We start from the raw sequence: 25,976 nt of genomic DNA, 5'->3' as shown, positions 1-25,976 counted from the left end.
TGTTATTTCTTATCTGTATGACAATAGCAATTCTAACAGGGATGAGGTGGTATCTCATTATGGCTTTGATTTGAATTTCTGATTAGTGATGTAGAGCATCATTTCATTGTAACTGCTGGCCATCTGTATATGTTTTCTTTAGAAAAATGTCCACTCAGGGGCGCCTGGGTGGCTTAGTTGTTGAGCGTCTGCCTTCGGCTCAGGTCATGATCCTAGGGTCCTGGGATTGAGCCCCACATCGGGCTCCCTGCTCCACGGGAAGCCTGCTTCTCCCTCTCCCACTCCCCCTGCTTGTGTTCCCTCTCTCGCTGTGTCTCTGTCAAATAAATAAATAAAATCTTAAAAAAAAAAAAAGAAAAATGTCCACTCAGATCCTCTAATTTTTTAAAGATTTTTTTTTTTGTTATTTTTACGACTTCTTTAAATATTTTGGAGGTTAACCCTTTATCAGATAAATGATTTACACTTTCTCCCATTCCTAGTTTGCCTTTTCATTTTGTTGATGGTTTCCTTTGAAGCTATGCAGAAACTTCTTTTAGTTTGATGTAGTCCCATGTATTTCTTCTTTTGTTGCCTTGGATTTTGGTGTCCCATCCAAAAAAAAAAAATCATCACCAAGATGGGTGTCAAGGAGCTTACTGCCCATGCCTATGTTTTCTTCTAGTTTATGCTTTTGGGTCTTACAGTTTAAGTCTTTTTTTTAGATTTTATTTGACAGAGAGAGCACAAGCAAGGGGAGCGGCAGGCAAAGGGAGAAGGAGAAGCAGGCTCCCCACTGAGCAGGGTGCCCAATGCAGGGCTTGATCTCAGGACCCTGGGATCATGACCTAAGCCAAAGGCAGACACTCAACCGACTGAGCCACCCAGGTGCCCTGTAGTTTAAGCCTTTACCCATTTTTTTTTTTTAAGATTTTATTTATTTGACAAGAGAGAGACACAGCGAGAGAGGGAACACAAGCAGGGGGAGTGGGAGAGGGAGAGGGAGAAGCAGGCTTCCTGTGGAGCAGGGAGCCCAATGCGGGGCTTGATCCCAGGACCCTGGGATCATGACCTGTGCCGAAGGCAGACGCTTAATCACTGAGCTACTCAGATGCCCCAAGCCTTTACCCATTTTGAGTTAATTTTTGTACATGGAATTAGATAGTGGTCCGGCTTAATTCTTTTGCATGTGGCTGTCCAGTCTTCCCAACACCATTTATTGAAAAAACTGTATATTCTTGGTTCCTCTGTCATAAATTAATTGACCACATATGTGGGTTTATTTCAGGTCTCTCTATTCTATTCCAATGATCTATGTGTCTGTTTTCAGGCCTATACCATACTGTTTTGATTATGCTTTGTAATTGAGTTTGAAATCAGAGAATGTGATGTCTCCAGTTTTGTTCTTCTTTCTCAAGATCACTTTGGCTACTGGAGGTCTTTTGTGGTTCCACACAAATTTTAGTTATTTGCTCTAGCTGTGTGAAAAATGCCATTGGAATTTTGACAGGAATTACAGTGAATCTGTAGACTGTTTTAGGTAGTAAGGACATTTTAGCAACATTAATTCTTCCAGATCACAAGCATGGGTATCTTTCCATTTCTTTGTGTCTTTATTTGATCAATGTCATAGTTTTCAGGATACAGGTCTTTGACCTCCTTGGTTAAATTTATTCCTAAGTACTTTTATTCTTTTTGATGCAATTGAAAATGGGACTGCTTTCCTTTTAAAGATTTTATTTATTTATTTGTGAGAGAGAGCGAGTGAGTGCACAAGTAGGGGGAGTGGCAGGCAGAGGGAGAAGAAGGCTCCCCGCTAAGGAAGGAGCCCAATGCAGGACTTGATCCCAGGACCCTGGGACCATGACCTGAGCTGAAGGCAGATGCTTACCTGACTGAGCCACCCAGGTGTCCCTGGGATTGTTTTCTTAATTCCTCTTTCTCATTATGCTTCTCATAATTCATTATTAGTGTATAGGAATGCAACAGAACTGGTAACAGTGGGAACCCTTCCTTGTCTTCTTCCTGATCTTAGAGAAAAAGCTAAAAGCTTTTCACCATTGAGCATGTTAGCTATGGGCTTGTCATATATGGACTTTATTATTGAGGTATGTTCCTTCTATACCAACTAGTTTTATTACAAATGGATGTTGAATTTACCAAATGCTTTTTCTGAGATGATATGATTTTTATCCTTCATTTTGTTAATGTGGTGTGTCACACTGATTGATTTGTAAATGTTAAACCATCCCTGTTATAAATCTCATTTGATCATGGTGTATAATTCTTTTAATGTATTGCTGAATTTGGTTTGCTAATAATTTGCTGAGAATTTCTGCATCTATCCCTGGTGAACCATCAGCTTCACCAGTGATATTGGTCTGTACTTTCCTTTTCTTATGGTATCCTTGTCTGGTTTTGATATCAGGGTAATGCTGGCCTTATAAAGTAAGTTTGGAAATGTTCTCCCCTCTATTTTTTGGAAGAGTTTGAGAAGGATTGGTATTAATTCTTTGAATGTTTGGTAGAATTCATTAGTGAAGCCATCTAGTCCTGGACTTTTACTTGTAGGGCGTTTTTTGATTACTGATTCAATCTGCTTTACTACTAATTGGTCTGTTCAGATTTTCTATTTCTTCCTGATTCAGTCTTGGAAGGCTATGTTTCTAGGAATTTATCCAATTCTTCTAGGTTGTCTAATTTGTTGGTATATAACTGTTCATAGTAGTCTCTAATGATCCTTTGTATTTCTATGGTATCAGTTATAATGTCTCCTTTTTCATTCTGGTAGATAAAATTCCCTAAACACACAAGGAGTTCAACATAATTCATGTATATCAATCATAACCTTGGCAAATGGTAAAGTAAACAACCTGTCAACCCCTGCCCAAGTTTCTTCTGCACAGAGAACTTTTGTAAAGTGTAATCTGATTCAAGACTGCAAAGTTCCAGAACATCATCTCTGGCCTGACTAATCATGGGGTTCTGGGGTTGGAAGAATTTGGGGTGATTCCAGGAGACACAGGCCCTAGTCTGAAGCACTCACCAGAAGCTAAGTGCTTGATGATGAATTTGTGGCAGCGGTTCCAGTGTCCAGCTTTAAATAAATAGAGGGCCTCCAAGTGCTTGTCAGATTCCATGTGTGCTCGAACTGCTTTGGCCTCATTAATCCACTCAGCAGGCACACAAAGCTTCTGGGTCAGGAAAGTCTCCTTAGCCCAAGATTCCGGGGTCTCTAATAGTTGGCAGTGCCGGGTAAGCAGCTCTCGAACCGCCTTCTCACGCATGCTGTAGGAAGAAAGACAATGCTGAATACATCCTATCCTCACTGATGGAGAAGGCTGCCTCAGCCAGGGCAGAGTGACCCCTGAGATAGTCTCTCAAACTGCAGGTCTTAACAATGAGTAAACCACTTCAAACTTCACTTAAAAAAAAAAAAAAAAAGCCATATCACCATTTATTTTTTAAATAAAATAGAAGTATCTAAGCACATTATAGTTTCATGATCAAAAAACAGTAAAAACTAATACTCTAGGGAAGATTGTCCAGTGCTAAGAAAAGGCTTTCCCTCTTTTTTATTTTATTCCTAGTAACAGGAGATCAAGGACTAGGATAGGAGAATCCTATTCTCCACAGAGTAGTTCTTTGTAGTTCATTTCCAACCTTCTCCCTTCCTCTTCTCCCATATGGTCAGTACAAGTAAATGAATTAGTTTTGAAAGGTAAGGTCTCTTCCAGGTCCTTGTTTGCTTTTTTCCCTTCAAAGCCATCAGCTTTCCTAATTCATTTTCTCTCTGCCTCTAGATTTAGGCTACCCTCTTTTTGGTCTCAAGGCCCCTTAAGGAGAGTCCTTTCCTATCTGGGCCAAAGGACCAGCCATTTATTTATTTTTCTTTTATAAGATGTTATTTAGGGCGCCTGGGTGGCTCAGTTGGTTAAGCGACTGCCTTCGGCTCAGGTCATGATCCTGGAGTCCTGGGATCGAGTCCTGCATTGGGCTCCCTGCTCAGCTGGGGGTCTGCTTCTCCCTCTGACCCTCTTTCCCTCTCGTGCTGTCTCTCATTCTCTCTCTCTCAAATAAATAAATAACATCTTTTAAAAAAATAAAAGATGTTATTTATTTCAGAGGGCGAGAGAGTGGGAGAGAGCCGGGGGGGGGGGGATGGGCAGAGGGAGAGGGAGAATCTCAAGCAGCACAGAGCCCAATGCGGGGTTTGACCCCACTACTCTGAGATCATGATCTGAGCCGAAATCAAGAGTCGGACGCTCAACAGACTCAGCCACTCAGGTGCCACAAAGGACCATATTTATTTTTTTGAGGGAGAGCAAGAGAACACAAGCAGGGAGACTGGGAGAGGGAGAGGGAGCAGCAGGCTCCCTGCTGAGCAGGCTCGATCCCACGACCCTCGGATCATGTTCCCACGACCCTGGGATCATGACCTGAGCTAAAGGCAGACGCTTAACTGACTGAGCCACCCAGGCGCTCCCCAAAGGACCAGATTTAAATATCAAATCAAAACTAGTTTCCTTGTCTTAGAATCTTTTCTGAACACCTTTTCAAGGATCTTCTCAAGGCTTTCCACGGACCCCCAATCTCAACTGCTTCGTTTCTAAAATTCTTTATCAGGCGGCACCTGGCTGGGTCAGTCAGAAGAGCAGGGTCCTGAGTTTGAACCCCATGTTGAGTATAGAGATGACATACATACATACATACATAAAAAAACAAAATAAATTGAAAAATTCATTTAAAAAAATCCTTTATCAGAAAATAGGCTTCCCTAGAGCCTACTCTTAAACCATCAGTTATCTTATTAGCCAGCCTTTTACCATGTGAAATTCCCCATGAATTTAAATAAACTCAAAGGGAAGTATAAAGTCATTTTGCTTCCTGGTAAGGGAGAAGAGGAGAAATTCCTTAAACGGAAGGCTGTGCTAGATGCTTTATACTTTTACTCCCTTTAAAAAAAATTTTTTTTTTTTTTTTAAGATTTCATTGATTTGAGAGAGAGAGAGAAAGAGAGAGCTGCGAGAGGGGCAAAGCGGGAGGGAAAAGGTAGAGAATCTCAAGCAGACTGTGCTGAGCACAGAGACCCACATGGGGCTTGATCTCACGATCCTGAGATCATGACCTGAGCTGAAACCAAGAGTCGGATGTTTAACTTACTGAGCCACCCAGGAGCCCCTTAAAAATTTTTTATTAAGTAATCTCTGCCCAATGTGGGGCTCGAACTCACGACCCCAAGATCAAGAGTCACATACTCCACCAACTGAGCCAGCCAGGCACTCCTACTTTTCCTCCTTTAATCCCACAACCACCTTTGACTAGGTAGGCATTAATATTATGATTTTACTGATAAAAAGAAAGTATCTTTAACCAAAAATCAAAGTGAGTAAGCTTTACTCCAGGTCAAAGTGAGTACATGATGGATCTAGAATTAAGGGAGGTCTGACTACAAAACTCAACTTCTTTCCACACTATGTAACATGACAGAGAGTGCAGCATAATGATTAAGAGCACAGACTCTGGGTGTCTTGAGTTGGAAGACTGCCATTTACTAGCCATGTGACCTTGAGCAAAAATTACTTAATCTCTCTGTGTCTTAGGCTGCGCATCTATAAAACAGAGATTGTAAGAGCGCTTATAGGTTCATTACGAGCACTGAGTTGATCAATTACAATTGAGTTGTAAAGTATTTACAACAGTATAAATATATGTAAAAATACTATACGACAAAGTACTATACAAATGTTTTTGTTATTAGTATAGTGCCATGCTACTACCATTAACAAAAAAGGAAGTCTCCAACTTTATCTCATTCACACCATGGAGAAAAGGCTCTTTTAGGATAGAGAGCGAAAACATTAGGCATCTAAGCAAGGATATACTGGTAAATACGATACTATCAAACTTGAGGGGTAGGTGTGGGTGGATGGCAAGGGAAAGCCAGAGAGGGAGAAAGCCAGCAGACAGAAAAAGCAGGGGCCCTCCTTGCCAACTCATTACATCACTCCCTCCACAGATCCACTGAGGCAGCTCAGCAAACATTGTTTCTGCATAATTCCTAACCATGCAACATTCAAGTGAATCTGTGTCTAAGTTAATGGGGTAGCCCCATGTGGATATACCCTTCCCTTTCCTGTTAATTATTTCCTGTTCCTGTCTAGGGTATTCCCTGATCACTGCAGAGATCGCTTCTCACTTCTTAGACTACTGAGAGGTCTTATAATAAATAGCATAATTTGGCACTTAAGGCAGTCTCACTTCCAACTTGTTCACATGAATAAAGAGATAGCTGCGAGTTGAACTGTCCTAAGGTTTATCACAAGGCTGGACCCAAAATACATTCTAGATGCTTACTTACTCAATTAAACCCTAGGAGACTGATGTCATTGGCACTGCCCTGTAGCACTAAATGTATAGTGGGTTGATAGCTTCTTACTCACCTTGAGTTGTCAATGTGCAGGAGGACAAAGATGGCCCACTCCCAGAGCCCCTCACTTTCCAGTTGGCCAGCATAACTGGTCTGTAGCACACCCTCACACTGTTCTGAGAGATGGGTATAGTTAAGAGCCCGCAGCACCTCCCACAAGTGCCAGCTTAGGCGATAGTCCAAAGGATCGGCTGTTATGCTTCGAGGCTCCAGCAGCTGGTTGAGATCATAATGTCTGCAAAGGAAAAAGTGCTGAGAGTTACCATATCAAGGCAGCAGACCACCTGCACTGGACAGGTCAACCGTTCTGGATATGGTTTAGAAGATAATAAAGGCAGGCACCCGAGAAAAGCAGCATTATAGACCACATGGTCTCCCTCTGAGACTGTGCTCTATCAGTCTACTTCTAGGTTCAGCCAGATTACAGATCCTACTAAATATGAAGGCACCTCCTCTTCTGTGGTTGTGTGATCTGATAGGTTTGCTGGTATTTGTTTGGCTTAGATATTTACCATCCTGGTGTACATGGAGTCTTCACAACTCTTAGTCTTCATTCCTTCACTTAACCATTTATTTATTTTTAAAATTTTATTTATTTGAAAGAGTGTATCAGAGTGCATGAGTTAGGGAGGAGTGAGGGGGAGGGAGAAGTAGACCTTTTGCTGAGTGCAGCCTTGATCCCAGGATCCCAGGACCCTGAGATCATGACCTGAGCCGAAGTTCAGATGGTTAGCCGACTGAACCACCCAGGTACCCCGATACTTTTCTTAACCATTAAAAACATGCAGTTATATTAGGATTTTCCAGACTGTTCTATTACATTAAGTTGTTGGAGTGCTAAGTCTCCTGTTTGTTTGAACAGCTCGTCTTCATGATGGTTACTTCCTTCTATGGCTTGTAATCTCTACCTCTGATTTTGTCTACAGTGGGGATTATTCTCTATATAAGGAAATTCAGGTGCCCAGCAAACGTCTGAAAAAATTCAGACTTTTGCTCTTTCTTCTGCAGGCATCCCAAAGATTTTAATGGTCCTGGACCAGTTTATGTGTAAAGTTCTTAGCTTGCAATTCCCTATTAAACTAAGATCTCACACCTGCAAGTTTTAAGGCTTAGATCACCATCCAATAACTTTACCTTTTTACCTAAGATCCCAGACATTTTATAACTTCCTAATACTTGCCCAAGTAATGAACAGAAGTTTTCTTGACCAGTGCTGTCAAACTGAACTTTGTGGGATGATGGAAATGTTCTATAACCTGCCCTGACCAATGATAGCCAATAGCCAGCCACATGTGGCTATTAGACACTTGAAATGTGACTGTGAATGTGTAACTAAATTTAAAAGTTTACTTAAAATAGTCATATCTGAATAGCAGTTATTATGTTGGACAGTGCAGTTCTAGTCTATTTATTTGTATGGGACAGAGTGTGGACTTTATGTAAGGATTTAGTCACAGCAATTCTACCTTTCATGAGAACAAGGTTCACTATCTCCTTGTGGCTCCAGTTTCTCTATTACTGGCACTTTGAGATACTCATTTCTTTTTCTGTTTTTTGACATTAAAAAAACCTGATATACAGTAAACAGAACATATTTAGAATGTACAATTTTCATTAAGTCTTAACATATGTACACACCTGTGAAATTACCACCAAGGTCAAGATAACAAACACACTCATCACCTCCAAAAGTTTCCTTATGACTCTTTGTAATCCCCCTCTTCCTGCCCCTCCTTATACCCACTCTTCCCAGGCAACCACTGATCTGTTTTCTGGGATTAATCAGTTTGCATGTTCCAGAATTTTAGGTAAATTGGAATCATACAATATGTATGTTTCTGGGTACTTTTTTGTCTCACCTCTTTCAAAACCAAGTAAAATTATCTTGTGATTCACTCTGTTATCTTGTGTATCAACAGTTCATTTCCTTTTATTGCTGAGTAGCATTCCATTACATAGATATACCACAATTTGTTTATCTATTCACCTGTTGATAGAAATTTGGCTTGTTTCCAGTTTTGGACCATTACAAACAGCTGTTACAAACATTTGTATATAGATATATGTTTTCATTCTTTTGGGTAAATACCTAGGAGTGGCATGACTGGATCATATGCAGGCAGGTGTATGTCTAACTTTCTAAGCTGCCAAACTGTTTACGAAAGTGCCAATACCATTTTACATTTTTCACCAGCAGTGTATGAGAATTCAAGTTGCTTCCACATCTATCACAACACTTGGTACAGGTTTTTTTTTTTAAAGTAGGTTCCATGCTGGGAGACTCTTGCACTCATGACCCTAAGACCTGAGGTGAGAACAAGAGTCGGAGGCTTAACTGACTGAGCCACACAGGCGCCCTAGGTCTTTTTAATTTCTAATCATATTCTAATAGGTGGACAGTGGTACCCCATGATGGTTTTAATTTGCATTTCCCTGTTGTCTATTGATGCTGAACACTTTTTCATGTGCTTGACATCTAGGTCTTCTTTGGTAAAGCAAATGTTTAAATATTTTGCCCATTTTTTTTTTAAGATTTAATTTATTTATTTGACAGAGAGAGACACAGCGAGAGAGGGAACACAAGCAGGGGGAGTGGGAGAGGGAGAAGCAGGCTTCCTGCCGAGCAGGGAGCCCGATGCAGGGCTCGATCCCAGGACCTTGGGATCATGACCCGAGCCGAAGGCAGCCACTTAACCGACTAAGCCACCCAAGTGTCCCTAAATATTTTGCCCACTTTTAAAATTGGATTGTTTAATTATTATTGAGTTTTAAGAGTTCTTTAAATGTTCTGGGGACACCTGGGTGGCTCTGATTAAGCATCCAACTCTTGATTTCAGCTTAGGTCATGTTCTCAGGGTTGAGAGATCGAGCCCCGTGTCAGGCTCCACGCTTAGCACGGAGTCTGCTTCTTCCTCTCCCACTCCACCTGCCTGCACACTCTCTCTCTCAAATAAATAAAATCTTTTTTTTTTTTTAAAAAGGAGTTCTTTATATGTTCTGGATACAAGGTCTTTATCAGATATATGAATTGCAAGTATCTTCCCCCGATCTGTGGCTTGTCTTTTCATTCTCCTAACAGTTTTTCTTGATTAATAGTTTTTAATTTTTCTGAAGTCCAGTGCACCAATTTCTTCTTCTATAGGTTATTTATTTGGTATCAAAAAAATCTTTGCCTAACTCACAGTTGCAAAGATTTTCCTGTTTGGTTTCTTCTGTTTGTTTTCTGGTTTAAGTTTGAAATTAGGTTTCTGATCCATCTTGAACTGGACAAATAATAGCGATAAGCAATAAAACTAAAAGCTGTAGGTAAAACAATCAAGAAAAAAAAGATAAAGGACACACATTACCAATATCAAGGAGAGAGACAGTTACAGATCATATAGATATTTAAAAAGGATAAGGAAAATGTTATGAATAACTTTATGCCAATAAATTTGATGACTTCAGGGAAACAAATTCCTTAGTAGAAGCAAATGATCGAAAGTGACTCAAGAATAAATAGAAAACCTCAACAGACTAGTAAAGAAATTGACTTTATAGTTTAAAAACTTTAATTGAACTTAAAATGTAAAAGTTCTCTTCATTTTCTTTATTAAGACATTGAAAAAAACAAGCCCTTATACTAGGATAATTGCAATAACATATTTATAATAAAAAATATATATATAATATATATCCAGAATATATAAAGAATTATTGCAACACAAGACAACTCTATTAAAAAATAGGCAAAAAAATATGAACAGTTTTGAAAGGAAGATATAGAAACCATGGTAAATAAGCACATGAAAAAATGCTCAACATCATTAGTCATTCAGGAGTGCAAATTAAAGCACTACTTTATTTATTTTGAGATTTTATTTGACAGAGAGAAACACAGCGAGAGAGGGAACACAAGCAGGGGGAGTGGGAGAGGGAGAAGCAGGCTTCCCTCAGAGCAGGGAGCCCGATGTGGGGCTCGATCCCAGGACCCTGGGATCATGACCTGAGCTGAAGGCAGATGCTTAACGACTGAGCCACCCAGGCGCCCTACTTTAGTTATTTATAGTTTACCACAATACAAAACTGTATTATCTGGGAGTGCCTGGGTGGCTTACTCGGTTGAGATCGAGGCCCCGTGTCCCTCTCCCTCTGCCCCCATCCCCGTCCCCCCCACCGCTTGTGTGCATTCTAATAAATAAAATCTTAAAACAAACAAAAACTATATCATATTCTAACATAGTTACATACTTAATACTTAAAAGTATTTAAATAATTGAAATGAGATAGGAGTGATTAGTTACGACTGGAAAAAATCCCTCAGTGTTTCTGATAATATGTGCAAAAGTTCCGCTGAGATAGTTTTAATTAACTGATTATCTGTAATAATAGAATGGGTTCATATACTGCTGCAGGATAAATAAACCAGTTTCTTGTTTAACAACAACACACACACAATGAGATGCCACTATATGCCCATTAAAATGGCAAAATTTAAAAAACTGACAGTACCAAATTTTGAAGAGGATATGGAACACCTAGAGTTCTAGTGTGAATGTAAAATGATATGAACACTTTTGCACATAAATGTTCATGGCATCTTTATTCATAATAGTCAAAATCAAGAAAACTAACTTTCCATCAATAAATGAAATTATGCAATAAAAAAACCTTCTAATACACATATTAATATGGATAAATCTCAAAACCATTATATGAACGAAAGAAGCTAGGCACAAAATTTCACAGAATGATCCCAATAGAGCACAAAATTAATCTATAGTAACAAAAAGTCAGTTAGTTACTTATTTGGGGGTGTGGACTGATTGCAAAGGGGCATGAGGGAACTTCTGGGGGGTAATGTAATTGATATGTTGATGATGACAGTTACACTATATTATAATGCACACTTCCCTATTTGTAAATTGTATCTTATTAATCACTTTTTAGATTTCTAACCCTAGTTCCAATGTTCTTTGCATTCAACTACTATAAATTATACTTTGTTAATTTATACAAACTTACGGCAATTTGGCTTCACATTAAAGGGAAAAAACTCAGGAAAGGACTCCCTAGGGCTGATTAAGTCCTCAAGTGACTATCATGCATGGCTTTGACTTACCTATCACTGTAGAGTTTTAGAAGATGAAAGCAGACATCTTGAAGCGGTCTCTGTGAGTTTTCTTCCTCCTTTACCACACAGCCAGAGCCCTCCAGGTATGCAGGAAGTGGGGAGCAGGCATACCTGTCAGCCTCAGAGGAATTCTGAAGGGAAGAATTTGATAAAACAGTACACCACCTGCGAGTGTGTTTCACTAGATGTGATCATGTATCAGTGACTTAGACACATGTATTAAGAATGATGACACCCTAATGGAATGTGTCAAGGATCTTATTTTGTGGTGACATGGCCCACCTGTCTTCAAGGGACTATCAAAGACTTTGGATAGCTGTCATTAATCCTCATACCTTTCTTGTCACATTCTTTTTTATTTCTTGTCACAATTCTTATTACACTCAGTTTCTTTAGTGTTCTCTTTCTCCTGAGAATTCTGACAAGTGATATCAAAGATAGTAACTGTGGACAGTAAGGAAAGAACTGAAGAAATGAGGGCTTTAAAAACATTAATAGTGGCGCCTGGGTGGCTCAGTTGGTTAAGCGTCCGACTCTTGGTTTTGGCTCATTATGGTCTTAGGGTTGTGAAACTGAGGCGCGGAGCCTGCTTGGGATTCTCTCTATCCTTCTGACCCTCCCACTACCTCTCGTACTCTCTCTCTCCCTAAAGAAAATAATAAATTAAAAAACTCCAAATTAATAATATTTTTTAAAAAGAGATCTTACTTGGGGCACCTTAGTGGCTCAGTCGGTTAAGCGTCTGCCTTCAGCTCAGGTCATGATCCCAGAGTCCTGGGATCAAGCCCCGCATTGGGCTCCCTGCTTAGTGGGGAGCCTGCTTCTCCCTCTCCCTCTGCCTGCCACTCCCCCTGCTTGTGCTCTGTCAAATAAATAAATAAAAATATTTTTAAAAAATAAAAATAAAAAAGATTTTATTTACTTATTAGAGAGAGAGAGGGAGAGTGTGAGTGTGAGGCAGGGGGAGCAGAGCAAGAGGGAGAAAGAATCTCAAGCAGACTTCTTGTTGAGTACAGAGCCTGATGCGTGGCTCGATCTCACGACCCTTAGACCATGACCTGAGCCGAAACCAAGAGTCAGATGCTCACCCAACTGAGCCACCCAGGCACCCCTCACATTAATGAATACTTTAATCTCAACACCGTCAAGGCATATGAAATATGATATTTAGAGGCAAAATTTTCAGGCCTGCTAATTTGGGGCTATTACCAAACTTGAGGTTGGGCTGTATCTCAGGGAATTCCCAAAAGGATAAAACAGCATTAGGAATAAAGAAAACCCCTCTCATTTGGGGGCAGGAAAACAGCTTTAAGAAGGTCAACTGTGGAAACATCATACTAAATAAAATAGAAGCAGACACTTGGAGAAGTTTAAGAGTAACCCTGTCCACAGGCAGGAGAAAAGTTTCCCATCAGATTTCCTCGGTCCATTTCAATTTTATGGTACTTCCAAAAAAAGCAGTTAGGAAAAAGTATTATGAAGTGTGCCTTGATGTTTTTTTCTCTGCAGTACTTTTCTGGCAAAAACAGAACTCCCCCCATGACTCTTGGTTGGCTCTACTGGACATAAATACCTGAAATGCTTCTTCATACATGCTGAGTGCCCTGGAAATGGAGGCTGTTGGTGGAAGCAAATACCAAAGATGAACAGCCAGGGCGCGTTTCCAATCCAAATATGAGCACACATTGATTTGCCTGTGCTCTGTGAGCTGCCATACCTGCAGGAGACAAAATCATCATCACAGCTATGTGTTATACATTCTCTTGTTACTGCCCAGATCTGCAAGTTACTCACTTATTCAAGTAACATTTTATTTCTTTTTTTAAAGTAATCTCTATGATGCCCAACATGGGCCTCAAATTCCCGATCTTCAAGATCAAGAGTTGCATGCTCTACCAACTGAGCCAGCCAGGTGCCCCTATTCAAGTAACATTTTAAATGAACTAGACTGGCAGTGTTAATGATCCAAATATAAAATACATAATTCCTTGGTGGCAGGTGAGAGGGCGGATTTAGACTATCGGTACTCTGAGAAGAGATGAGAACCACAGAGAGTGAAGAGGAGGTCTTCTTACTGCCTACAGCTGCCATCTTATAAAACTTTAATTTGTGCATAAATTCTGACCAGCTATTTCATTTTTGGAAAGTGACATCAAGATGTCAATCAGGCAGGCAGCAAAAGAAAACTGGCTTAAAATAATTATGTTATATCACCCATAAAATGAACAGAAGTGGCTACTAAAAAGAGTGATGCTACACGACATGAAAAAATGTCCATATACAGTTAACTTGCAGAACCATTTATACTGATTTTATTGGAATATACACACATGTAAATATGCACACATATATGTTGATACAGACTTACAATATGTCTGGAAAGAGACTACAAATTATTTATGTTGTTTACCACTAGGATAAGGGATACTGTGAATTTTAATGTTTTAATTTCTATATAGCCAGTTTTCTTTTACAATGTACATGTTGTACCTCTGTAATTTCAAAATACTTCCACTAAAATTTAAAAACAAGTTGTTTAGTTATGTGTCACAGTATACAATTTACAAAGATAGCTCTTTACCTTTACCTCAAGCCATCTTGAATTTATCAGAAAATTTATGCAAGTTTATGAGAAAAGAGGAAAGTACCGGTTTTCCAGCCAATAAGGCAAAGATGCGCAATCTCTCATCCTGGATGAAACAGTTAGCCTGGAGCTGTTGCCAATCCACCAGCTGCATAGTAAGCAGCTCCCGGATTGACTGGCTACCCACCAGCTGGGATAAAAGAAGGGCAAGACGATGATCACCTACAAGAGAAACAGTTCTCTGGTGATCACGAGGATTAACAGACTTCGGGAAACACTTGGGGGTATTATCTTATTTCTTCTAGCCCTCAGGAGGGAGAACTTCACACTGTGATTACTTTCTGCAGTAGTGCCAAAATACTGACCAAGAACTTACCATTTTCTGCTTGGGAAGAAAATATTCAAAGTAGTTTAACCTAAATTACGTATAGACTGTATAGTGTACAGAGTTCAATGACAGATCTACTATTACTTCTGCGATCCTAGATAAGGTACTTCATCTGTAAAATGGAGCAAAGTATCATCTGATTCAAAGGTTTGTAGTGAAAACTGAGATCACATAATTGAAAACATGCCCATCTAGAATGGCACTGACAAATGGCAAACTGAAATGTAGACAAAACGTGCATGTGTGTGGTATAGAGAATCACTGACTTACACTCTCACAGGTCTAATTGCAGTTTATGAATTTGTCAATTTTATCTAAGTTGTTGAATTTGATGACACACAATTTCTTATAGTAGTCCCTTTTCTGTAGGGTTAGTAGTGATGTTCTTTCTTTCATGCTTGCTTTTTGGTAATTTGGGCCTTTCCTTTTTTTTTTTTTCTTTTTCATAATCAATGTAGTTAAGGGTTTGTAAACTTTCTTACTCTTTTCAAAGAATGAATGTTCGGTGCTACTGATTACTGTTTTTTTACACTGTCATTTTCATTGATTTTTGTTCTAGTCTTTACTATTTCTTCTTTTCTACCTTTCGGTTTAGTTCTTATTTTACTAGTTTCTTAAGGCAGAAGCTTAGGTTATTGATTTGAGGTCTTTCTTCTTGTTGGTAGATATAAAGTAACACTGATAGTGTTGAAGTATTTTACATTCTTTAAATTTTTTTTAAAGATTTTTATTTATTTATTTGTCAGAGAGAGAACGCACAAACTGGGGGAGCAGCAGAGGGAGAAGCAGACTCCCTGCTGAGCAAGGAGCCCGATGTGGGACTCGATCCCAGGACCCTGGGATCATGGCCAGAGCGGAAGGCAGAAGCTTAACCAACTGAGCCACCCAGGCGTCTCAAGTGTTTTACATTCTTGATATTGTTTAGTTGTTCTATCAATTATTAAAAGCGGAGATAGTGAAGCAAAAGTTTTTAGTAAGCTGAAAGGTAATGCCTTGCCAAAAGTTTAACCTTAAAGAAAAGAAAAAAGGGGGGGGGGAGGAAAAAGTAGAATTTGTGAACAAATAAATCTAAGGACCTGACTTTTGGCACTCCTTAAGATTTTCTTCTGCTACACATATATGTGTTGGTGAGCATAACTTTATCTCTTTAATGATTCATAATCTTTTTAACTTTATAAAAGGCCAATCCTAAAGACAAATTCTCACTGTACAAAAATATATGAAGATCACAAAAGGCTAAACATGTAGTGACCATGGAATGCAACTGTCCATGTAGAAAAGTTCTTGATTCTAGCCTTTCCTATGATTTGCTCCTTACAATCCAAACTGGCCAAGTCCTCCAAAAAATAAATCCAATTAATGGATCCAATTATTTGGTTTCAGATAAGTTAGTAACAAGGTTTGATCAGGGATCTTATTATACACAGATTATATTGGACTATGCCATCTTTTATTCTTATCAAGATTTGGGTCCGGACAGTTATTAAGTACTTGCTGAATGCCTCTCATTAGTGGAAGGGGAACTAAAAAAAGCACAAATATATAATGGGAAGTCCTTAAAAAAAAAAAAAAAAAAAGTAAATATCTCAACCCGGAAATTAAATTTACATAATGCAAAAAACCTATGTTTAAAAGGTTCAGAGTATTGCTTATAGTGGGAGGAAAAAAAGCCTAAATATCAAAAAAGGAATTCGCTAACATGGTACATTTGTAGATAAAAGAATACTGAAAAGCATTTGACTATAATATCTGTATTAGAGAACATGAAAAGAACACTACATATACATATATATGTAGCAGGGTACCATCTTTGAAAAGTTTACACACATATGTTGCTTTGTGTACACTAATTTTAATATACCTTATATATTACAAAGTAAACAGTCCAAGTACAAGCTGTACATTGAAATGTATATAGTAAATACTAAAGGATTTATGTGATTTGGGTTTATTGCTTTTTGCTTATCTGTATCTTCTAGTTTTACTACAAATGCATATGTAGCATACAAAATTAAAATAATTTTAATTAAATAAACTTAATGCTTAAGGTTCTAAAGAGAAAACTAGAAAACACAGTCCCTATTCTGGAGGAACCAGCAATCTTCCTGGGAAGTTTATACTTACTTCAGGTTAGAAGACAAAGGCAAATCTATAGTTAAGGGGTAGGGACCACTGGTGAGTAGGATGTAGATAAGGGTGCAGAGAAGGACCATATGCCCTACCTGACTGCTGGGCCAGAGAGCAGGCTTCACTGATCCTCTTGCCCGTGAGGTAGCTGAAGACAGCCTCCACGGGCCTGTCTTTTCTGGTTAAGGAGACTTCCTCCTCAATTTGAAGTGCAGCAGTTTGGGATAGCCAGCGAGAAAAAGTTCTTCTTCGCTCCAGAATCTGAATGTATTCACTAGGCTCATCCAGCTGGCTGTCAGGCTCCTTCAGGTGGCCCCATAAGGCTTCACATAATGTCCATGTTAGGCTCCAGTGCTTCACAACTAAAGAAGGGACAGGAAAACAATGCTATGACATGAAGTCAAAGTACCTACAAAGAGGACATCATTTAACTGTGCATTAAAATACATAAATTAATAAATACCCCAAACAACCACTCAAGCTGATTTCCCTTACTCTGTCTCCAGCTCACTCTGCTGTGTCTTACAAGTTCCAGAGGTGTGTAGTATAACTGCTTGTTCATTCCATATTCCTGTGGTACTTATATAACAAATGTTAGCCCTATGCTCCTTTAAACAGGTTCTTATAGCTGCATTATGGCTAATATAATCTCAAATGACAGAGAAAAGTCTTCCAATTTGATTAAATTCTGTTTGCAAAATGCTTTAAGAAATATTCAGTGCTCTAAAAACTTGTGAGGGAGTCTTCTCTCCTGTAGTAGGCATGGCCTAACACTTAATGATCCTAAATGCCACTGCTGAAAGCACTTAAGAGTAAAGCCAACTCTAAACTACACGAGGTAACTATACAGGAGTTACCATCTTCATTTTACAGATGAGGAAACTGAAGTACAGAGCATTAAGTAACTTGCTCAAAGTTACAGGCAACATGTAGCAGAGCCAAGATTTGAACCCAAGTAATCTGAGTCCTACTCTACGTTCTTAACTACTATTCATATTGCTCCTCAGGAAGGAAAACAAAATGGAAGCACTGCTTACCACTAAGCCAAATACAAGTATACATTGGGAAGATGGCACACATGCTTGAAAAGAAGATTAGACAACTGAAGGAAACACAAAGAAATGAATATATACAATTCTCAAAATGTGTGGCATGGAACAGTTTAAAAGAGTGGCCATTCTTTGGCGCCTGGGTGGCTCAATTGGTTAGGCGACTGCCTTTGGCTCAGGTCATGATCCTGGAGTCCCTGGATCGAGTCCCACATCGGGCTCCCTGCTCAGCAGGAGTCTCCTTCTCCCTCTGACCCTCCCCCCTCTCATGTGCTCTCTCTCTCTCAAATAAATAAATAAAATCTTAAAAAATAATAATAATAATGATAAAATAAAAGAGTGGCCATTCTTCAATAATGGTGAAATATTATGAAAGGTAAAATATAATTTTTCTACGATTTGAAATAGTAAATTCCCAAATTAGAAAAGCCCTTTATCAAAGTATTGGTTTAGAAAACCATGGTCACAATGGTAATAGAAAGGTAATGGAGAGGTTAGGAAGGGAAGTTATGAACATTAAATTGTTGGGAAAACCAAGTGGTACTTAAGCTGGACATGGAAGAATGGGTAGGATTTAGAAAAGCAAGAAGGAATGGCTTTTTCTCCCTATGTTCTCTGGGTGGAAGAAGGAATGCAATTTCAAAAATCCAAGGAATTTGGCTATAGTTCCTATAAACAAGGACTTGTATGTTAAAAGCCATACGAGTAAATTGCAAAAATGTTATCATTTCTCCTTCCTTGAGATTTTGCTCATTCCAACTCAACTGCAGAAAAGTGTGAGCTCAGGCATCTGCTCACTACATTGGCTTAAGGAAACTTGTCCTCCTATGAACACATGCTTCTATGGCAGTTCCTGAAACATCAAAGGTTAGAATAGAAAACAGTCCATACTCACTTTGTGCTTCCAGAAAGTCTCCTGATGCTTTCTTAACCCAATTTGCATAGTCATGAATGACAGCAACTCCTGGATTAGGGACAATGAGAGGACACAGCTCATCCACATGGACAGTGCTATGTTTTAATTTGAGCTCCAGAGGTATCTGGTATAACTGCAGGTCTTCCTCCGGCTTCTTTTGTCTCAAACTGAGTTTTTCCAAATGAACTTTGAATGGAGACTCAGTAAGGCTACAAGGGCAAATGACAAACAAGACAGAAAATGAAGATAAGACAGATGCTAGAATTTTCCTACAAACCTTTCTTTTTATGGTTACAAAGGGAATGACAAACATTTCCCTGTTTTTACAGAAATTGTGTTTCCTAATGTCAAACTATAATGAACTTATTTGCTATATAATAAGTAAACAAATTACCTGGCCCACGCATTCAGAATCCAAAGGCTTCTTAAAGCCAGGTTATAACAAGCATGCGAATCAATACAATTCGACTTGGAACTGGCTTCAACACGTATCTAGATACTATGAAATCTAAGGGCCAAAAGCCACTGTGGGATACTGATTTCTCAAATTACACTTAGTAAGGTATCAAAGTCATGAGGCTAAGCTCATAAATACTGTAGAACTGACTCTAAATTAAGACGAGTATATAATCAATCTGGCCTTGATTCGATTTTAACAACTTTCAAAATACGATGTCATGCATAAACTAGGTTTAGGATCAACATTACTAATTGTGAGGTTCAAGAGATGCTGTTGTTTTGTATTTCTTCAAAGTCAACTTTAAAAACTAAGCATAACAGGTAATCACAGTCATTTAATCTGTAATAAAGATAGCACAATGTGTTATACAAAGTAAATAGGAAAACGTTATATATTTTGCACAAAAAAACTGTATGCATACTAATAACTACCAGGAACTATACATATATCATCTGCCTGAGATATACATATATACACACACACACGCACACTCATACATATACACATATACAAAGTATATAGAACTGTAAGCACACACATATAAATGTTAACGGTGGGGATTATGTAGTAATATGTAACATAATAGTTACCAGATGTCATCTTTTTCTTTTTTTTTAAAGTAAGCTCTACACCCAAGGTGGGGCCTGAACTCACAAAGCTAAGATCAAGCATGTGCTCTACTGACTGAGCCAGCCAGGAGCCCCTATCAGATGTCATCTTACTTCCAAATATTTTATGCATGGATTATACACAATTTATACATTCACCTTACAAGGCCCAAAATACAGGAAATGTGCTTATTTGAGAATATACCTTATATATGAAAAAAACATAAATATCTAAGTGAGAAAATAGGAAAAAAAGACTAATGTAATAAAAAGGATGAAAAAAAAAATCAGCTTTGAGTCTGTTACATTTCCAAATAAAGTTTAACCATTAAGTATTATATACTCTTCACACCTTGATGATACAAATGGAGTTATCTTATTAATCAGTTTAGTTTTTAATTATACAAAGATCTTCTGCTGTCTAAAGTTATAGTAAAAACATTTCTAGAAAGATCACAAAGCAGGGCCTTGACTTTGGGTCTCCTGACAATGAATAGGTTTTTCTTACCTACCAAGTTGTCTTTCTCAAAAAGCATAAGGAAATTGTGACTCACGATTTAACAGCTACTGGATTAGGCAGGAATCCATATTCCATAGAATCGGCAATCTGATGATTTTCCAGTTCATGAGAGCCACTCAGCTGTTCTCCACTATTAGCAAGAGTCCAGTTGGGGCCCCAACCAACTCGAAATGAGCGTCCCATAAATAGGGCCATGTCCATCAAGAGTTTCCCCTTGCCATAGGTGACAGACTTTTCAAGAGGGACTAGGCCTGGTTGTCTGCGTGTACCCACAGTTTTCAACTGAACTTCAGGGGCTGGGCTGGGCACTGTAAACACAGAGGTCAGGGGTGGAGGGACAGACCAAGGAGATGTGGATGGGATAGTCATCAAAGATGCTGCTCTGGGAGTACGACATTCTTGTACAGAGGCACTTGGTGAAAGAAAAGTTCCACTAGTAAACTTTGATTGTAGTAACCCACCAACTGAAATAGGGGAAAAAAAGACTATTAGAAAATACAGTCTCTATTGCTTCTTGAACAACAATAATCAGTGAGGCTGAAATTACAGTTTTACCAAACCAATTAAATCAGATATAGATGCCAAGAAGCAAGTCAGAGTCTGTGGAATATTCTTTCAACCAGGAAATCAAGGCAGGAATTTTAGTGATGATGATGCCAACAACAATATTAACATTAATAACAAACACTGCCACTACTGTTTTAAAAAAATTATTAAGCTCTTAACTGTGATTCTGTATAAGCCATTTGTATACACTGTTTCATTTCACCCTTCAATAACTTCAGATGAACAACACTTTTACCCTCATTTTATAGGTGGGAAAAGTGGGCTCAGAAAAGTGTTCAGTACAAATCCACAAAGCTACTAAGTGGCAGGACTGAGAGATAAGCCCAGGGAAGTCTGACACCAATGTTCATGCCCTTATCAGAATGCTAAATGTAACCGTTTCTTAGTCCACAGAAAAAACTTAGTAAGATCAAAATTCAAATTGCTACCACTCTAATGATCAATGCTAGACTCAATGAAACAAAAACCCACTGTGGCATCTTGTACCCTTCAGAAAGACAGTTCTTATTACTATTGCCTGTTTTCTAATTCTGTTTAAAACAAGGAGTCAGTTACTGAAGTATGAGATTTTCATGTAGTGCTCATTATGGAAAAGGTTGTAGTGAATGTTTAATTGATGGTTTATTAGTTAAAAAAAATTTTTTTTAAAGATTTTATTTATTTATTTATTTGAGAGACAGAGAGAGAGAGAGAAACAGCATGAGAGGGGATAGGGTCAGAGGGAGAAGCAGGCTCCCCGCCGAGCCGGGATCCCGATGAGGGACTCGATCCCAGGACTCCGGGATCATGACCTGAGCCGAAGGCAGTCGCTTAACCAACTGAGCCACCCAGGCGCCCTAGTTAAAATATTTTTTAAAAGGAAGTTAATAAGGGCACCTGAAAGAATTGAAAACGAAACACTTAGTTTTTAAGGCAACATAAACAAATCTCTTCCTGATAGTTCCTCTGGCTTTGTTTTGATATTTGTTGACATCAATACTCTATCCCTAATCCCACACAGTTACAAGCCCACAAGAAAAAAGGGAAAGCTTTAAAATCAAATATTACTTCCCTAAGAATTTGGGGAGGTTTAGGAAAAGGCAGAAATCTGACAAGTTCTGTGCGTTTTAAGAAGCAACATTTGCCCCCAGAAGGCTATAAAATAAGGATAGCATGAGGATTGCACAAAAAGAGTACAGTGCAGGACAACTCGCTCATTCCTCTAAGGTGTGATAAAAATTAGAAAATCTGAGCTTACTATCTAATCCATTTACAAGCAAATAAAAACATAACCTGAACAAAACACAAATGCTTTGTTCTCCATACAACTTCTGCATCTGCACCAATAAAGCTGACTGTGGTTTTTAAAAACTGCCCACCTAACATATTTATAAGAGTACATTTCCTCTTGGCATCCTTATGTCATATGCCTTTAGGGGGATATTCGCTAGAGAAGTTGACTCATCTTAAAAGGCAAAAAGCAGGACTTTACAGCTTTCTCATAAAATAGCATCAGTTACAGTACCTAAAGAACGGGATTTTGATGAGTGGGATGCTGAAATGGGGAGTCTGGGAGAACAGATTTCTTGAGAAGTATCTGCTTTAGAAGGAAGGTGACTGAAGCGTTGATCCAGAACCATATCTACATCTTCTTCATCAGCAAGCAATGATGCTTTCATGATCTAAAAAGGCAATATCTACAGAATGAATGTGCTACCCCAAATCCAAAGGCCATAAAAGAAAAATGCAGTTTCCAATAACCAATAAATCGCTTTGTCTGAAGGCTGTGTCCAGAGCCAGTATAATATCTGTGTGGCTGACTCTATTACACTGCATGTGCCCGAAGGGTAGAAATTATAGAATACTCCTCTTTAGATGAGTCTCGCCAAAACGTGGCACACAGCAATTGCTCACCTGTTTGCTGAATGATTAACTCCAAATAATAAGACAAAGGCTCAACTTATGACATGCCAAAAGGCATAGGTAGGGGGAAGTTGAGACAGAGTTTAAAGAAACCTGTATCTACTAGGCTATTAAAAAACTTTTATGGAGCACTTTTCTAGAGCCTCAAAACCACCCTATGAAGGAAACAAAGTATATTTTATAGAGAAAAATCTGCTCACAGATGTTAAATGACTTTCCTAAAGTCACATAGTAATAGTTATAAAACCAGGATTAGAATCCAGGTCTAATGAATCTCAATATAGCCTTCCCCTTCCCTCCCAGAATATGGGCCATATTCTTGTTTTTTTCCTCACCCCAATGACCACTCAATGCTCTTCAGTGAATAATCAAGGAAGAAGCCCAAGGTTATGAAAGGGAGATAAAGATTAGTTTGGCTTCCTATTATAGTAAGGGTGGGTTAGGACTTCACCTGTAAGACATGTGGATTAATTCCCAGTGAAGATGCAATGTGTGTTGAGGCAGACACAGGTTCCTGATCCTCAGGCACGCTCTCTTCTAACATGGAATCCAAAACTGGCTCCTGGGTGATATCTACCATGTCACTGTCCAGTTCCACAACCCTCCCTAACTGCTCCACCTCTGGACTCTGGCTCTGTAGATAGCAGAAAGATCAGGGAAGCAGCATTAAATTACACCAAATAGACACAGAGCTTCTAGGCCATAGTTTTCAGAATATGATACAGCAATACTAGATTCTGCCAATTCTATGAGGTAGCATATTTGTTAAAAAGGGTTTAACAATAATTACCCCAAATACCCCCTATATGTAATTGGGGTCCAAATCAGATTCATGAAATCACCCTTTGGTAGTATCTTAAGGTCTGGTGTCTGGAACCTAAGCCCCATACTGAACAAATGGTGGTCTTCAGACAAAGATAATGCCTTACCTGATTTAACTAGCAAATATAATTTCCTGATATACACAGGGTGACCCTGTCCCCTCACACTGTCTTGTAGCCAGAAGCCATTGGGAAAAGAGAGTAAAAGGTACAAATACCAAAGTCTCCAGTAACTTTGCATTTCTTTTAAACAAAAACAATTAGAAATAAATTTCCAGTTAACAATTTGGGGCCTGGAATTTATCTTTTGGGTGACTGAATCCTAAAGGCTAGCTGGGCTCTACATGTGCAGTATCGTGTAAGATATGAGGAATGTCTAATTTCGAAAAGGAAAAACAAAGTAATACTAGAAACAAAAAAAAAATTTTTTTTTTAAATAAGCTCCACACCCAACATGGGGCTTGAACTCATGACCCTGAGATCAAGAGTTGCAGGCTTTACTGATTGAGCCAAACAGGTGTTCCCTAGGAACAATTTTAATCTAGGAATAATTCCTTTATGTTCAAGTGCCAAGAGTTGGCTTTACTTTTTTTTTTTTAAAGATTTTATTTATTTGACAGAGAGAGACACAGCGAGAGAGGGAACACAAGCAGGGGGAGCGGGAGAGGGAGAAGCAGGCTTCCTGCAGAGCAGGGAGCTCGATGCAGGGCTCGATCCCAGGACCCTGGGATCACGACCTGAGCCGAAGGCAGACGCTTAATGACTGAGCCACCCAGGTGCCCCTGGCTTTACATTTATTAAGCAGTTTTCAAGATATACCCATGAGTAACAGTTTATGGTTTGAAAAGGTAATATTATGATACCTCATAATAAAGTTATGAGGTATCATCAACCTGAAGCACACTGTAAAGTAACTGGTTCATTACAAATTCATTAAGTATGTCCTAAACTTGCGTATTACCTGGTAAAATGCTAAAAAGTGGCTAAACTAATTTATGAAACATTCTCAAAATCAGGAAGTTTTACTTATTTTTCTTATCATGGTATCATCTGTAGATTATTAATCTTCCAAAGTTTGGGGCTTATCTTCCTAAGTGGCCTATTTCATGCTGACCCTCAAATGGATGCTATTATGTAACAGGTAGTTTTAAAAATAATTTCATGATTACTTTGGGCGAAGAAACATCCATTAGTGTAACTTTTCCAACTTTATTTTTAATGGTATATTAGCTATTATTCCCTTGCATTCCTTTAACAAATATTCTTACTAAAAGATACCATTTAGTAAGATATTAATACTCCTCCCATTTGTAAATATAGAAAAATTGAGCTGTTGGATACATAATAAATTGCCCCTTAAGACAAGAAAAATCCCCAAGGACAACTCCAACAAAACTGAAGGCCAAATAATGGTGAAAGGCAAACATGATACTATTTTTTACCTATTGGAGAGGCTACCCTTATGCTCTCTAATTCTGGAAAAAAATAAAATAATAAGTAGCTGTGGTCACAATGCTCCCATTTTAATTACAAGAATTACGGGAACACTAACTCCAAAAGTTCCCTCATAAGTTAGTTTTTAACCAATTCACTTCTAGGAAAAGTTATTAAACTGCTCCATATCCTCTGTGTCAACCTATCAGTTTGGATACCCTCCCTCTGTTGGGCTCCTATAACACCCTGTCTAAACCTGTTTTTTAAGATTCATCATGATATATTGTGATTTCTTGCATATGCAGTATGTATATGTCCCACCACATTGTCAAGGCTTGAAAACATTATAACCTACTATTCTCTGTATCTACCACCAAGCACATTGTTAAAGTCAACATTCATCAGACATTTTCTTCATCAATTCTATTGTCTAGTGTAGTGCCTGGTACACACACAAGAGGGCAATTAATATGAAAGAACAAGGAGTGAGGATGGGTGAAAGGAAAGGAAAAAAGGGGAGGATGGTTTCAACTTACACTACTCAACAAAGAAATAACAGCAGCAAGAGATGTTCACTTAGAACATTTAGATGAAATCCTCCCATTTTGCCTTAAACAACTCAAGTACAGACCCAATGGACCCAGCATATTTTTAAGAAGGGTGCTAGGTAGGGATCAAGGTTTTATTCGCTCTACCCTCATGCACAGACTTTAAAGTTATGAGGTCTCATGTAATAAGTGGATAAGGGGGAAGTGAATGACTATGAAACTATGAGGAGCTGGTAGGCTCCTAAGATCCCCATTAGTGAATTTTGTTAAAGTATATCTAAGCAATTGCAATAAACTCCCCCAAAAGATGTCTGTGTACTTATTTTCAGAGAAATCTTAGGAGATCAGGTGCTCCTTCAAAGCCAGTCCTGGAAAGAAAAATAGACTAACAATAACAATAATAATATTAATAGAAAGATGGCTCAGAAGGAATGGAGGAAGTTTAAAAAAAAAAAAAGGAAACCCTTGGGAAATCTATGGAAAAGTAAGGCAAATACTCAGAAAAACAGCTAAACAGAATATCCCTTTCA

The 25,976-nt window shown here is 38.6% G+C and overlaps 1 protein-coding gene across 10 annotated transcripts in view; it reads right to left on the bottom strand.

The window, feature by feature from the left end:
* Nucleotides 1-25,976, bottom strand: part of NUP98 (nucleoporin 98 and 96 precursor) — a 116,846-nt gene that overhangs the window by 5,994 nt on the left and 84,876 nt on the right. For 9 of the 10 annotated variants that reach the window (XM_081798719.1, XM_081798724.1, XM_081798723.1 and 6 more), the window contains 10 exons: nt 23,095-23,277; nt 22,246-22,402; nt 20,209-20,638; nt 18,566-18,795; nt 16,717-16,983; nt 14,171-14,328; nt 13,096-13,239; nt 11,511-11,653; nt 6,423-6,644; nt 3,026-3,267 (listed from right to left, as the gene is read on the bottom strand). In XM_081798719.1, the coding sequence (XP_081654845.1) occupies nt 3,026-3,267; nt 6,423-6,644; nt 11,511-11,653; nt 13,096-13,239; nt 14,171-14,328; nt 16,717-16,983; nt 18,566-18,795; nt 20,209-20,638; nt 22,246-22,402; nt 23,095-23,277 (2,176 nt within the window). Of the gene's footprint in view, nt 1-3,025; nt 3,268-6,422; nt 6,645-9,106; nt 9,673-11,510; nt 11,654-13,095; nt 13,240-14,170; nt 14,329-16,716; nt 16,984-18,565; nt 18,796-20,208; nt 20,639-22,245; nt 22,403-23,094; nt 23,278-25,976 lie in introns of those variants that run through there. The other variant, XM_081798728.1, reaches the window with a different exon arrangement.

The sequence above is a fragment of the Leptonychotes weddellii genome, chromosome 11 (genome assembly GCF_054177405.1).
Source record: "Leptonychotes weddellii isolate Sample4059 chromosome 11, ASM5417740v2, whole genome shotgun sequence".
NCBI classification, from domain to species: Eukaryota; Metazoa; Chordata; class Mammalia; order Carnivora; family Phocidae; genus Leptonychotes; species Leptonychotes weddellii.
Note: the sequence above shows the minus strand (reverse complement) of the source record. Positions and strands in the feature narration are given on the sequence as shown.